General features: G+C 33.0%; 3 protein-coding genes across 5 annotated transcripts in view; all 3 read left to right on the top strand.

The window, feature by feature from the left end:
• The window catches only part of LOAG_07535, a 2153-nt gene extending 89 nt beyond the window's left edge, over nt 1–2064 (top strand). The window contains exons 1-6 of one of the 2 annotated variants that reach the window (XM_020447463.1): nt 184–304; nt 614–805; nt 924–1029; nt 1281–1402; nt 1582–1759; nt 1867–2064. In XM_020447463.1, coding sequence (XP_020302309.1) covers nt 273–304; nt 614–805; nt 924–1029; nt 1281–1402; nt 1582–1759; nt 1867–1944 — 708 coding nt within the window. In that variant the 5' untranslated portion in view covers nt 184–272 and the 3' untranslated portion in view covers nt 1945–2064. Of the gene's footprint in view, nt 1–183; nt 305–613; nt 806–923; nt 1030–1280; nt 1403–1581; nt 1760–1866 lie in introns of those variants that run through there. The other variant, XM_020447464.1, reaches the window with a different exon arrangement.
• Nucleotides 2065–2432: 368 nt separating this feature from the next.
• LOAG_07534 lies at nt 2433–7979 on the top strand. Of its 2 annotated transcripts, XM_020447461.1 has the most exons (15): nt 2433–2521; nt 2752–2883; nt 3076–3168; nt 3503–3617; nt 3943–4138; nt 4293–4362; nt 4675–4851; nt 4927–5029; nt 5683–5792; nt 5955–6015; nt 6149–6237; nt 6310–6463; nt 6749–6855; nt 7117–7250; nt 7633–7979. In XM_020447461.1, exons 1-15 carry the CDS (start codon nt 2519–2521, stop codon nt 7742–7744), a joined length of 1656 nt encoding a protein of 551 aa, XP_020302308.1. In that variant the 5' UTR covers nt 2433–2518; the 3' UTR covers nt 7745–7979. The 2 variants fall into 2 exon arrangements, with proteins under 2 accessions (XP_020302308.1, XP_020306361.1); XM_020447462.1 differs by lacking the exons at nt 2433–2521; nt 2752–2883; nt 3076–3168 and adding an exon at nt 3275–3331.
• Nucleotides 7980–8945: 966 nt separating this feature from the next.
• On the top strand, nt 8946–13996 carry LOAG_07533 (hypothetical protein; the record flags this gene model as incomplete). The annotated part of the gene is made up of 13 exons (XM_003143066.1): nt 8946–8965; nt 9110–9183; nt 9479–9598; nt 9832–9925; nt 10054–10203; nt 11317–11416; nt 11708–11848; nt 11989–12172; nt 12540–12644; nt 12961–13136; nt 13248–13334; nt 13488–13647; nt 13860–13996. The coding sequence occupies 13 exons, from the start codon at nt 8946–8948 to the stop codon at nt 13994–13996; spliced, it is 1548 nt and encodes a 515-aa protein (XP_003143114.1).
• Between the last annotated feature and the right edge of the window lie 624 nt (nt 13997–14620).

Genomic DNA, 14620 nt, shown 5'->3' with positions numbered 1-14620 from the left:
AGCTGGAAAGGTCAGGTCATAGATTGGCTGAAGGACTGGTAGTTACGATGAGTTCCCATAAATTTAATTCATTCATTTAAAACGGTTTCATCTGTCTCTCTGCTTCTGATAACCCCCAATACTCTGATTCTTATAGATCCCTAACTCTCTTTATCTCTAATTCTCTTTATTTGCATGTTATTTCTCAAATTGTTGTCCAATATTTGCTCTAATAATAAACAGGAAATACGGATGAACTATGGAATAATGGATGTAAATGTGAGCTGAATTCAATGTTTACCTTGAAGCGACTTGGCCAATGCTTGTAAGTGTTTATCAAAGTTTTGGGGTCTATTTCTGGGCTGAGGTGTGTCAGACCGTTTTCCGGTTTCCAATTTTCTCTTAGCACTCCAATCTCCAATCTCCGTCAGTTGTCGGGTCTGCAAGTTGTGAGTTCAGTCCCACTTCTTCCCTTATATTCATTTTATTTTTGTAGTCTTTTGAATAGATCGAGTTGGTAGAAAAGTAAGTGCTATAGATGTCATCCTCTTTTCCTCTTTTCCACTCCTATTGATTCGTTAATTTATAAACAAAAAAGTGTACAACAGTTCAATGAATCAGAATTTCCTTCCAGCAGTGTAAGTAAATCTGTGCTAACTTTTCGCACTGCGAAGCTAAATACAACTCTTCCGGAAGGTCTACGCGAATTCTTCGATGATCCGGCTAATTATGGTAAGGATGAACTTGATGAGAAAAACAAGCCTGGTCGTTCGTGGAGCAAGGATGAATTAAGATTGAAATCAAGTTCTGATCTTCATAAATTATGGTAAGGAACTGAGGTTTTCCGTCACAGTATTCAACTGTGATTATTTTTCTGTATTTTTGAGAACCGAGAAGTTTAATCGTAGTTTATGAGAAAATTACTAGATTTCTCGTTGCTTCAGGTACGTGCTGTTGAAGGAACGCAATATGTTGTTGACAATGCAGGAAGCATGCATCCAGAAAGCGCGTCGTATGCCCAACCCAGATCGAATTGAGAAAGTGGCTGAGGTTGTTTCTTGGTTTTGAAAAATTCTTCACCATTTATGTAAATGTCGCAAGCAGTAAAATCAGTGCCCGAAACGTAAGAATTTCCGTCTTAAGCATTCGAAATGATTCAAAATTTTCAAAAATCTTAGAAGATTTGAAAAAGTTGACAACAGCTAACTTTTTCAATTTTCGGTTATGTGTTGGAAGTATACAAATGTTACTTTGCACACTCTGGTCATAGTAGCAGAAGTATAGTCACCTTGATGTTTCAGAGCATGTGTAATCTGGAATCAGTGGTACATGAACGTAACGATGCCTATTTTCGCCTCGAAACAGGAGATGGTGCAGACCCACCGATGCGGACCGTCACGTCTTTTGCAGGCTTTACTTACCGGTTCGTATTGATATTGATATTTTTTTGCTAGACCTTTTTTTTTTGCTTTTTTTGCTTTTTGCTACCTTTGTTTTTCTTTTTTTCAAATCTATTATTAATTTTAATTGCAAAAACTCGAGTATGCAATCCTTTGTAAATCCATCCATTCTTTATTCCAGATAAGTTTATTTTCTCCTTAGGAAACATGCCACTGAACATCTTACTCTCCCGAATGAACACAGTAAAAAAGAATATGAGATACCTTATCTCGACGATGATGCCTATTTAATGCAAAAATTATGGATTGAAAAAGAACATGCGAAGCAACGTGACACTTTAGATGATGAAGTGAGACGAAGGCGACTTACCAAAGATCAAGTGAGAAATTTTTGAGATTTTTCTTTTTTGATTTCAACTTTTTTTTATAAATCAGTATGAAAATGGTATCGACTCAGAATTAATCTCATTTAGGAACTTCATTGCAGGTGAAACATCGACGCTCAGCCCGCTCTTATATCAGTGACATTACTCAGCTTAAAGAAGTGCAGAAACTTATCTCGTAGTATAAGTGTTGTATTCAATATCGCAATAAATTTTGTTCCTTATAGTCTTTGTTTCTCTACACGGTGCTATTAAATTCTGCGGCTGTGGATAATAAAACCTGGACAGAACCTAAATTCGTTATACTGTGTCAGTTTTTCCATTCTTCCTGAGTTTCACCTGTATTCCGACTCCAGTGCGCAAAGCGATTTACGACTTCCTTAAGATGAGTGTTCACTTTAGACATACACATTCTATTTTGGTATTCTTCGTTTCCAGCGTTTCCAACTTCGTTTCCAATAATCTCTTTAACTGGGATGATCCAAAAAAGTGCTCTGAACTGGCAACTGACTTTTCAGTCCAAATGGGATTTGAACCTGTTCAATATTGGTCTTGATAAGGTAGTATTTCTGCATCACGTTCGATATTCTGGTCCTTTCAAATAACAAAAATGTGACATGGTTGCTGAAGGAGTGTCCAGATCGCCCTGGCAACCATTATTTGTCTCAATCAACTTACTGCTATCGTTAGTTTTGATATTATTGAGCATATTTTCGTTCTGTGCTCGTCTGGTGAGATAGGTTTGCTGCGGAAATAATGGTAAGTTTTTCTCGAATGCCAAGTTTTAAAAATACAGTTACTCCTAACTGCCCAAAAAATCCGTTTGAGGACTGATCATGACGTTTCAAAATGTCATTGTCTTGGGAATGATATGGTTAATTGATAGTTTCAAGTTATTCTTTTAATACGTTACTCAGTTCCCAGAAAGTTTTAGTCAGTTTATAAAAATATTCGAATGAAATTCATACCAAGTTGATCAGCGATTGCAGTTGTTATCCAGACTTCGACCAACTTGGAAGAAATCAGAACAGAAATTAATGGATGGGAAAATCCCAGAATTGGATGAATTTCTGTTGAAACGCGATTATACCGGTGCTATGTCATTATTACAGGCTTGCGAAGTTTTTTTTTTCGTTTTTTGATGGCGAATTAAACAGGTTTATCATCCAATCATCCAAACATTTCCAGAAAGGAATGGTAGTTATTTTACAACTGGTCTGAAATGGTGTTCAGTATGTGCCATCGAAAAGTGTTTAGCATTAATGGCATTAATGATTAAATAAAAGAAAAATCAAAGTTTAAAAAAATTGCAGTTCCAATCAAAAAATGAAAATGTTGATAAGTTGACAGAGCTTTGGCTTGGACACTGTGCTTTCCATGCTGGCGAATATCGAAAAGCAATAATGGTCAGCTGAAATGATGAAAAAAGAAACTACAAAAGCATTATCAATGGGCAATTTTAATGCAGTAATAAGCGTAGAAAATGTGACAGTTATTTAAGAGAGATTTACTCTGAAGTGACGAAGAAAGTGGAAATTGAGAGGAAGAGACTGATTTCTGCATAAGTCGGTGATCACTGATTAATTTTTCTCCGTCATCGCAGTATTCGAAATATGTATATTATTTGAATCAAAAATTTATTCTTCGATTCAAACAAGTTCATCCCTGTGCTTTTTTTTTTCTTTCTTTTTTTTTGTTTTGAAGAATTTAGTTGTTGAAAAAAGATTTTTTATGCTTTAGGTATATGAGAGAATGCTGGTTAGAGAGAACTGTCCAGCGGAAGTGAATGTTTATATCGCTTGTTGCTTCTTTTTCCTTGGCTTATGTGCAGAAGCCAAAGAATATGCCGAAAAAGGTAATTAGAGTTGGACAGATCAAATAATATTTAAATACGAAAATTCTTAAAATTAATTAGCAAATAAGCGACTCTTGTTGTTGCAAATGTCGTGTTAAATTAAAATGAAGGATGTGAAGTGATCTGGTTCTGTCGTGACTTATTGAAAGACATTCATATATAACTAATCATTAAAAGATGGGCTGAAAATGAGAGAAAGAAGTTTTAGCAAGTTGAAGAGATTTAATCATTTGTCATTGCTTGAAGAATATCTTCTGTCTCCCACTGATCTCCGAAAGAGAATGACAAGATCATACCTACACTACTTTAATCATTTTTATTTTAGGTCCGAAGAGTGCACTCCAGAATCGTTTATTATTCCACCTAGCACACCGGCTGAAGGACGAAAAGGAACTGTTAATGAACCGCAGTAATCTGCAAGATACTACTAAGGATCAGTTATCACTTGCCGCGATGCACTACCTACGTTTACATTATCAAGAGGCAATTGATATCTACAAAAAGATTCTAGCCAGTAAAAAGTAATTTGTTTTAGCAATTCGAAACTTTGATTACTCATAAGTTTACTGCTATCAAAATACCTAACCTTGAAATTTCCAGCTGTTTATGCACCAACTGTACTAAAGTAATAAACAAGTATTGCCATTACCTTACTGATTCTAACTTTATTTCCAGGAATTTCATTGCATTGAATGTCTATCTTGCTTTATGCTATTATAAGCTTGATTACTATGATATTGCACTCGTAAGTATCCAACAATAGACTATTTACTGAAAGCACAGCAAGTGCTTACTATCGCATTTCAAAATACTGCTAAAACCGATTGATTAGTTTTTTTTCTTTTTTTAAATTTCAAATGTCACTCATTTCTCCTGTGATATTTCCCATAGAAGTATTTTGCAGTGTGGTTTTTTAAATCAATACTGACTATTCTATAGTTTTTTTGTCTTATTTATCTAAAATATTTTGTAAATAAAACTGAATGTGTAAAATTACCAGACCGAATTTGTTTATGTTTTTTATAACTTGTCAAAAATTTATATCGTTTAAATGTAGGAAGTGTTGCAACTTTATTTAAATGAGAATCCAGACAGTGCCATTGCTATAAATCTGCAAGCCTGCAATCACTACAAATTATACAACGGCAAAACTGCAATGAAAGAACTTCGAAGGTTACAAAATGGGAAAGCTTCAAGTTTTATGTTTGTGAAGGACCTCATCTCCCACAATACAGTTTGTTTTTTGCTTGCATAAAAATTTCTTTCAATTTTCACCTTCTTGACCTTTCTTAAATGTCCACTTGCTCAGGTCGTCTTTCGTAACGGAAATGCCGCACTCCAAGTCCTCCCACCGTTAATGAACACTCTGCCTGAAGCACGACTCAATTTGATAATTTTCTACTTGAAAAGAGGTACATTTTATTTGATTGTAAATTTGATGCAAATCATTTAATAGGATCTTAATTATTTCTCATTTCAATCTCCTTAATAATGCATTTGTTCCAATAAATGTCTCAATCAGTTCGTCATGCTGAATATTCTAAATCAAATTATCGATTAATATGATTCTTAAAATGCAGTTTTTTCCTTCATGCACTAGATATTTCGGACGGTACTTTAGTAATTTCTTTTTTGGATCCTTATTCAGAATCTGAGAAGTGATGAAGACGTTAATGACCAAAATTAAAACAAAAACAGAGGAAGATAGGAAAAGTAAAAGACAAAGTAGAACAAAACCATCAATAAAAAATACTTTTTGCAAATTTCATGATATGGTCTGAACTAAAGTTTTATATTCTTATTGATTAAATGTTGAGCTTGAACTTAGACTGGAACTCGATGATTTTCCTTCACTTTTAAATCAAGTCATATAACATCTTGATAGAATTGAATCGACGAATGAGTGGAAAATATAAGACTTATGAAATATAAAAATATTAATAGGAAGAAATCCATGAGAAGAGGTGGCATTAATTTTATTCACAGTTATTTCAAAATGTCTTCCTTTTGGAAACCAAATTTAAGATGTTTTTCCTTTGAAACTTAATAATTAAGTGCTTTTCAGATGAAGTGGAAGCAGCACTTAATCTGGTAAGCGATATTGATTTGCAACATTCAACTGAGCATCTCCTGAAGGCAATCACTTATTGCATCATTGGTTATCAAAAGAAATCTGTGAGTTGAACTATCTTGTTTGAACTTTTGGATTTTGACCACCTACTTGTACTTCATTTTTCATCTCAGAGAATTATTTGTTTAGAATTTTATTCCAAACCCAAACTCTATTTGAGAAATTATTTTCTACTTTTTTTATCATGTTTAATTTTATTACGGAAGAAGCATCTGGAAGTGGCGCAAGAACACTTCAAAGTAGTCGGTGAATCGGCTACTGAATGCGGTATGTGCGTTTTGTTTTCACATGCTTTATAATTCTATCATAAACTTTGCTTCAAAGATTTTGAGCTTTTTCATTTTTAAGTGTGATTAATTGTTTGGTTCTTATACCTAATTTGATAATTTTTTTTTTACAGATACGATTATCGGCCGACAAGCCATGGCGTCTTCTTACTTTTTAAGCAATCGTTTTGACGAAGTGCTCGTTTATTTGAATTCAATCAAAGTAAACTTTATAAAAGAGTTCGTGATATATTTTGTGAGAGATTAAAGAGTCATTCATTTTCGTCTATTTTAGATTTATTTTCATAATGACGACACATTCAATTTCAACATTGGCCAAGCTTTGTTAGCCTGTGGTAAAAGCGCAGAAGCTGAGGCTAACCTATTGCTGGTTGTGGACGAAGAATTGAGGCAAAAGCCAGCGTATTTTCTTAGCCTTGCTCGGGCCTGTTTGTTTTTTTAATTTTTTTTCTTTTTCCGCTTTTATATAAACATTTTAAACTAATTTTGTCTTTTTAATTTTCTTATCTTTGTTGTTGCCATTTCTTTCCGAATGTTTTATCTTTTGGTTAAGAAATTATTCGATTAAGAAAAAAAATTATTGTTGCTGGAAGTGAATAATTGAAAACGTGCTCCTTTTAGGAGCTCTTCGATCGCTTGGTGATCAGCCTGTTGTTTGAAGAATGTCAGGGAAAATTATAGTATTCACTTCAAGATCTGAAATCATTTTTCAGATATCCAGAACGGTAACAGTAACTTGGCCTGGGAAATGTATGAAAGGATGAAGGACTGTGATGATATCTTCAAATTGCTATCCGTAATTGCGAATGACTGTTATGTGGCATGTCTCCTTGATGTTTTTTAAATCAAGAAAACAATAAACAAAATAAGGGATAGATATAAGGGATCATTGAAATTAAAAAAAATTTTTTAAAAAAATTTTTTTAATTAAAAACTTTTTTAATTAGTTAAAAATTTTTTAATTAAAAAAATTAAAAAAAATTTTTTTCTTGAGATTAGACATTATGTCAATCACAATTGGTAATAATTAATCGAATTTTGCCACAGGCTTCTCCAGTTATAAGCTATAATAGTTGTTAAGGTTGGTGATTACTTGTATTCGGCAAAATCTTTTGATGCCATGGAAAAAATTGAACCGAATCCCGAATATTGGGAAGGTAAACGCGGAGCTGTTATTGGTGTGTTCAAACTGGTCATGGAACAGAGAGCGCCATCGTTAGTATTTTTTGGTGTTTTAATGCCACTTTGAATGTGACTTTTTGGTAACCTAGACTAAATCTGAGCTCAGCTTGCAAATTCCTATAAGGAGGATGAGAAATGGACTTCTTTTAATTTGTCTCATTTTCAATATTTCCAAACAGGCAATATAATATTCCTTTTGGAGTGATGGTAACTATAGTAACCTTGTGTTATGCGTTCTTGACTTTGGCTTGTATTAAAATGCTACCTAAATTCAACTGTAGATCCCAGATCATCTTAAATCTTTTGTTCTAGAAATGTCCATTTGTTTCTACGTTATCACCTGATATTACGGAAAGTTTTTATAGCCCATATTGTTGCTGAATGGAATCAGATTTCAGTAGAAATTAGATTTCAGTGATCATTTTCGCGAAGCGATGATTTTGTTGGAAAAGAGTAGTCATCCGCAAGTTGAATACATCAGTAATGTTATCCGACGATATATTCGAGAAAATAATTTGAATCCATAATTTTCAGCGTAATATGTTGAGACATGCTCGAAATCATGTTTGGGTGATTGGAATTAAAAATAATTTTGTATATTCCAAAAAAGAAAAAAAATATGTAGACGATTATGCAAAATATGTAGACAGTTGTGAATATGTAGGCGATTATGCAAAATATGTAGACGTGTTGATTCTTATTCGAAGGTATTCCAACGTATATCGTAATTAACAAATTGCTTCATAATAAATGTGGAAGGTAATGAAATAATTCAATATCGATGAGTTATTCCTAATTTGTCGCCTTGGATACTAAACGTTCCGTGTAAATATAATATTCAGATTTTTAGCTTATTCATATAAGAAAACATTTTCGCTAATGAATTCATTTCTAGCTTTTAGGAGATTTTTCAGTTCGGTCTCGCTTTGATTGATGCAATTTTTTCCGGCTGCATTACTTTTTTAAAAAAACTTTGATACGGATACTTTAAAAAAAGTGGCTAAAGAAAATAAACGTCTATTGGAACAGTCCACTCCCAGACTTTTACTATTTTAGAATCTATTTTCTGCTACGTTCTAAATCGGTTCATAAGCAGAAGATGATAAGATAAGCGGCTTGAAAACAGGCAGATGGATGAAATGGAGTTATAACAGTCGAATATTTTGAAGAGACAACTCTCAATTTTTGAAAATTCTTCCATGTTTACTAAAATTTGAAGCCATATTCTGTTGTTCAAAACTTCTAGACATCCTCAATGATGACTTTTGTCTGAATTGAACTACTTGATGAAATCTAAGTTGAAAGATACTCAAAAGATTTTCAGAGTCCGCTATCTCAAAAAACTTTAAATGCAGAAAGCTGGGAAAGTGGAGAATACTAAAAGCCCTACAAAAAACAAAACAAGTAATGTACAAAGTTCTGCCAAGAACGCCAAAATGGGGAAGGATTGGAAGGCTTCTGAGAATGATCCGTGCAAACAGTAATGCATTTCAGTTGCTAAATCTGCAGTATTATTACTATTGGCTAGGGATAGGTAAATGACAATGAAACGGCAATGAAAAAAGGAATTCTTGATGATCTAAATAACTTTGAACTCAAAGTTTCTAAATATGAAGAGTTGAAAGAAATAACTTGGATAATTAGCGAACCAATTAGTAATCTTTTTTATTATGGAAGCCCTCACTTCGATATACCTTATCTGCTAGACTAAAATTGCAAAAATTTGGAATGCTACCTAGATTACGAAGGTGAAAAAGTAATGGAGGTAAAAGGAATGTATTCAGCTTTGAACATGATACTTTGCGATAGGATTTTTTCGCGTATCAAATGTGGAAATATTTCATCCGGCAGCATTACATCTGATCTATCCACAATTCTATTTCCTATTTTAGAGTTTTTGCTAATCGATCTGTATATCTTCAAAAAATTCGATATTACGGGTTTGACATGGACTTCACGTTAGCAAGTAAGTTAATGAGCAACTGAAAATTAAATATGGGAATTTTTAACGAAATCATTAGATCAATTTTCTGCATGATTGGAATAGTATGAAAGAAGTCGAAAATTTCATCGAGCTCAATCTATCCACACGATTACGCTTGAAACGGATTGATCTCCAGTGTAGAAACACTTGATTTCAGGCGCTTCTTATTCATCGAATCACTCAATAATTTTCGATTTCTATGCCTTATTAACAAGACCGTTTCAGCGGAATGTAAATTCAATTTCATACTTGATTTTACAACATGAAAATGTTTTAGTTTACAAATCACCAGAATATGATGTTTTGCTGTACAGCAACATTATAAATCGACTGATACTACTCGGTTATCCCGAACAATTACGATGCTTCCCTTATGAACAGGATTTTGTTATTCGCGGTGATCTCCTAAACGAACCTTTGATAACTACCAGAAATGACCTTATTTGCAAAACAGTTCTTTGAAGTTTATTGCTTTTGCTAATGAGTCAACTGACCTCCAATAGAAATTTTTTTGAAAACTGCACCTTTTTGTTGAGAGACACAAAGACTAAGATATCACAGGAAATTTGAAGGACTACTGAATCCGTAATTCTCCGATGGATCTCTTACAATAAGTTAGCTCTTTGACAGGTTTATGGTTCGATCGAACTTTTGGTAATTTGCTAAAAGTTGATGGATTTGGAAACATTCTTGTTGGTGTACACGGCTATAATTATCTTCGCCGGTAAATTCTTTATTTTTGTCGTTTTGTTAACCAATATTTCCACAAGTTTTCTCCTTTTCCTCTTTTTTTTAACTAATAGAGCGTACTACGGTAAGTGAGAAATCAATCAAAAAATTTAACAATTATAGGTCAGATATCAAGAAGCATTATCCGAACAAGTTCATCTCATTGCGACATTTGGAAAATGTCCTGGTGATGAATTCATTATTTGATATAGCCCATACATATGTGCTCACCACACTTATTCATTATTTCGACAACCATAAGGAATATGAAAGGTAAAACGAAAACACTAACACTTTAAAAAAAGAAGAACTTCAAATATTGAATTCCTTTTTCCGGTAAATTTGATAAAAACAGTTACCAATTTGCATAGAAAATATGAATTTCCTGCTTTGGAAATTTAGCGCATTTAGCTCACTTTTTATTAACTCCTAACTTTTTTTTTCTTCATTTCAATTACATGTAGTAGTCAACACTTCACGATATAGGCAGTAATAAATTTTAAAATGGGAAAAAAATAGCAAATTTGAATTTGAATATAGTGATATGAATGCTGAATGTAGAAAAATAAGAAGTTGGAAATTGAAAAAAGAAAGACAATTTTTTTTTCTGATTTTTTGATCTCCTATCATTGCTTGTCATTTGTGATACAATTTTACTGAGGATATTTCAAAAAATAATTTCCAAAGACCTTTGCAACGACATTCGACCAGAGAAATTTTTCGGCCTTTAATTTCCTCTATTATTCTTGTTTTTGAATATGAACTTCTTTAAAAAAATAGAAATCTAAGATATCGGAGATGGGAGAATTCATCAATAGGATGACTGAGAAATGACACAGTGTTATATTTGTTTAAAAAAGTTAACTATACCACCCAGTTTGCGTACTAGAGTGTATTTTCACTTTGCGTTCAGGCGACATTAGCATCCTTATTCAGATTACCTGAGACTCTAAGAACTTTTACATTTTAATAATTTAATTTCCGACACCTAAATTAGTTTCCAACTTGTAAACTCTTTGGAAAACCTCAAATTGTTCATACAGTACATGTTCAACGGAAATTCTTCATAAGTTCCATTAAAAACATGAAGGTGACACGAATTGGATGTTTTACAAAATATTTGATAGATGTTTCGATTTCTCTTCTTCTGAGTTGATAAGAGCAATTGGAGTGGTAATGATGTTTTGCTTTGGCTTCCAAGAAGACATAATTTCGGAAGACGATTAATATTAACAATTAACAATTTGCTATTCAAAAAATGTTAGGAATTCGTTCAAAATTAAAGACCCAAAAAGTGACTTTACTTTCCTATTAATTTTATTTTTAACTTCATTAAAAGTACTGCTTGAGAGTGTGAGGCAGTACTTGGATCACATCTGTTTTCAGGACCAGCGATGGTACAGGCGTTCGAAACGGAGATACTATAATATCTTATAATTCGCTTGCTGAAGATGTTTTAAGCGCTGTCAATTATGTTCATAATGATGTATGAACTAATTTCATTAAGCATGAACATTTGAATCGTTTTGTCTTTCCTTCAATTTCTTTTTGTAACGGAAAATAATTTTTAACCGTTCATTTTATTGAGACAGCTGTTTGTTCAGAATATCAATGATTTGCAAGCCATACTTTTCAGTCAATGTTTTAACTTCAAATATGGTCCAAGTTTGCATTCAATGTGAATCAGCAGTTGTTGGTACATCTATAGTATGCTAAATTTCCGTTTCAGTTTTAAATTTCAATCCATCTTGGCTTGTATTTGCTTTCACGTTTTAAGAGCTCGCTAAAAGCCGATGTTCTGCAAAATTTGGACAAATATATCATCAAAGATAATCGAATCAAACCACTCCTCCAACTGATTAATGCTCACGGAGGACGAACATTTCTCCTGACCAACAGCAACTATAGTTATACTAATGTTTGTATTATATTTGCTTCTGATAATGGTAAGTGGTAGGCATTGCAAATCGTAATGGGATTTAGCGCTTATCCATTCTCTTCTATTCCTATGAATGGTTGATTGAGCTTTACGAATTTTATTTGTTCAATAATGCCCAGGGAGTACTAAGTTATTTGATTGGACCAGATTGGACATCATATTTTGATGTTTCAATTGTTGACGCGAAAAAGCCATTGTGGTTTGCGAAAGGTACTGTTTTTCGACAAATCGATACCGCTACAGGAACACCTAAAATTGGGGTGCATCAAGGGTTACTTAAGAAGGGCGATGTTTATGCTGGTGGTATGTTCCTTAAATAAAATTACTTGTTCATTTAAAAAAAATAAATTCCCTACTTTTTTCGGAAATTATTTTCATGGTACGAGCACAACTTCATGCTCGAAACAATCCTATATCTATATTATGAATCTTTTGAAAATGACCCTAATATATGCCAGTAAAGCCTCAATTTAATCTATATTCTGGTTTGGCTAACAGTAATTAGCTTACTTGGCTTCGGCCTGTCAAAATGTAGTTCTTTCTGATTCATTTAGCTTCACACACCTGCTCATTTTCCGACTGTTATCAGTTCTTGAAAACGGGTTGTAATACAAAATTTTTCAGAAGCTCTTTAACCTCAACTGAAAATTGTGACTACTCATTTTTTTAGGTAATTCAGATGATTTTCGTCGGTTATTTAATGCTCGCGACAGAGAAGTATTATATATTGGTGATCACATCTTTGGTGATGTACTTAAATCAAAAAAGACAAAAGGTTTGCTTTCTTCTGTATAGGATGAAACTTTGGTGAAACTAGAATTTCACCAATCTAATTTAATAGCACATGGCCTAAACATATTTATTTTTCATAGTTCATTTGTTAAACAATTTAATGTATTGTGTTAATTTATTCAGTTTCACTTTTTATATTACTTCTACTTCCTGCTTTAGACTCTTTATTTAGTAAATAGAATTAAATGGACAAGTTAAATTACCATTCAATTAAATCATCACCACTACTCAATTAAAACTGAAATCAATTCTATTAGATATTGAAACTTAAATTAACTGACTACGTTTTTGCTTAAAAGGATGGCGTACATTCCTTGTAATACCTGAACTAGTAAAAGAAATATCCATTTGGTCACAACGGCATGATTTATTCGAAAAAGTGGTGGAACTGACCAAACAAGTTGAAGCGATGTATAATCAGATAAATGTTATGTCTGCTCAATCAATTATTCAAGAAGGTAACACGCAAATTCGGGTAAGACAAGTATTAGTTTATCAATTTATCCTGAATACCTTCCCATTTACCTTTTCTTAACTTTCAAGACATAAAAAACAAAGCACATCAAACCCACTGTTTGTTTTACAGGAAAGAACTCAAGAAATGGATAATTATTATAGCAAGATGGGTTCGCTGTTTCGAAGTGGATCACGCACCACATTTTTCGCATCACAGGTAGGGCTGGGGAATTGCAATTTCCTGAATTAAATTCTAAATTTCCTGAATTAAATTCTAAATTTTTTTTGAATTTCGAAAAATAACGAGAATTTTGGTCGAAAAAATGTCTTTTTTCAAGCGTCTTCATCGAATTTTTCATCGAATTTTCAGGTGGAACGATTCGCGGATCTCTATTCCTCCAGTTGCTATAATTTACTCTATTATCCCCTTTTTTACTTTTTCCGTGCACCAATGAGTTTAATGCCACATGAAGTGAATGCTGACAAATGTATCCGCGAAAAGAAATCATCTTCGGCGTCAAGTGGAGCCAGTGCGTTAATTGAATGTTGCGAAATATTTTTAAGAAAAAAAGGGCATTTTTTATCCTGACTTCAAGTTAACAATTCCAATTCGAAGTTCTTTCCAAAAATAGATTTGAAGGGAGGATATTCCAGTTTTTTTAGTTTAAAATAACTTTGCTCATCACAGTTTATTCAGGATTTTCCTATTAAAAACGAAGCCGTGTTTTGTAATATCTTACAGGTCGAAGGAAGAATTTCCATTCAGGAAAGAGTTTCAAAACAATACCACATGTTCAAGAAGATGCTGCAGCAGCCACTGAGGAGGAGCTTTTAGATGAAGTCAACAACGGTGGACAGTCTTCTTCAGAATCCGAATAACGTGTTGAAAATTTCTACTTTTTATAAAATGATTTTTCTTAAACGCTCAATATTAAAAACCACAAATCAACTGATATAACTCTCCTCAGTTCTAACAACCCATTTCTTAGCTGAAGATAGGGTGAAGAACGAATTTTGATGTGTGGAGAAGTTGCACTCGGGATGTGAACCAATTAAAATATTACGAGTGTCTACCTTCAAATCAGTTATCAGTCATCTCATTACTGATTACTACATATCTTCTGCTTTTCTGCAGTATCGGCTGCATCTGCAATATCGGCGTATTTTCTTCTGGCAAGAAATATAATATTTATTGGGGTAGCAAGTGCAGCTTTTATCCGAACCTTTGCTTTTTATCGTGAAATATAGTGCGTTAACTAAGTGGAAAATTGATATCAAACGCTGATTAGGCCTGCTGTTAACATTGTCACCAAGAAACTATCCAAATCCTTGCAGGAATTTTTTCAATGATGGCAAGGTTTTAATTTCTTCATTTTACCATATCTGCGCCATGCCGCAAATTCCTGAGTAATCTTTTATATATATATATATATATATATATATATATATATATATATATATATATATATATATATATATATATATATATATATATATATATAT

This window comes from Loa loa, assembly GCF_000183805.2.
Source record: "Loa loa unplaced genomic scaffold supercont3.66, whole genome shotgun sequence".
In the NCBI taxonomy this organism is placed as follows: domain Eukaryota; kingdom Metazoa; phylum Nematoda; class Chromadorea; order Rhabditida; family Onchocercidae; genus Loa; species Loa loa.
Note: the sequence above shows the minus strand (reverse complement) of the source record. Positions and strands in the feature narration are given on the sequence as shown.

Coding starts and splice junctions, on each gene's coding strand:
- LOAG_07534 (XM_020447461.1), top strand. Junction 6,016..6,148: donor TGAATCGGCTACTGAATGCG/GTATGTGCGTTT, acceptor TTTTTTTTACAG/ATACGATTATCGGCCGACAA. Junction 6,238..6,309: donor TTTATTTGAATTCAATCAAA/GTAAACTTTATA, acceptor CGTCTATTTTAG/ATTTATTTTCATAATGACGA.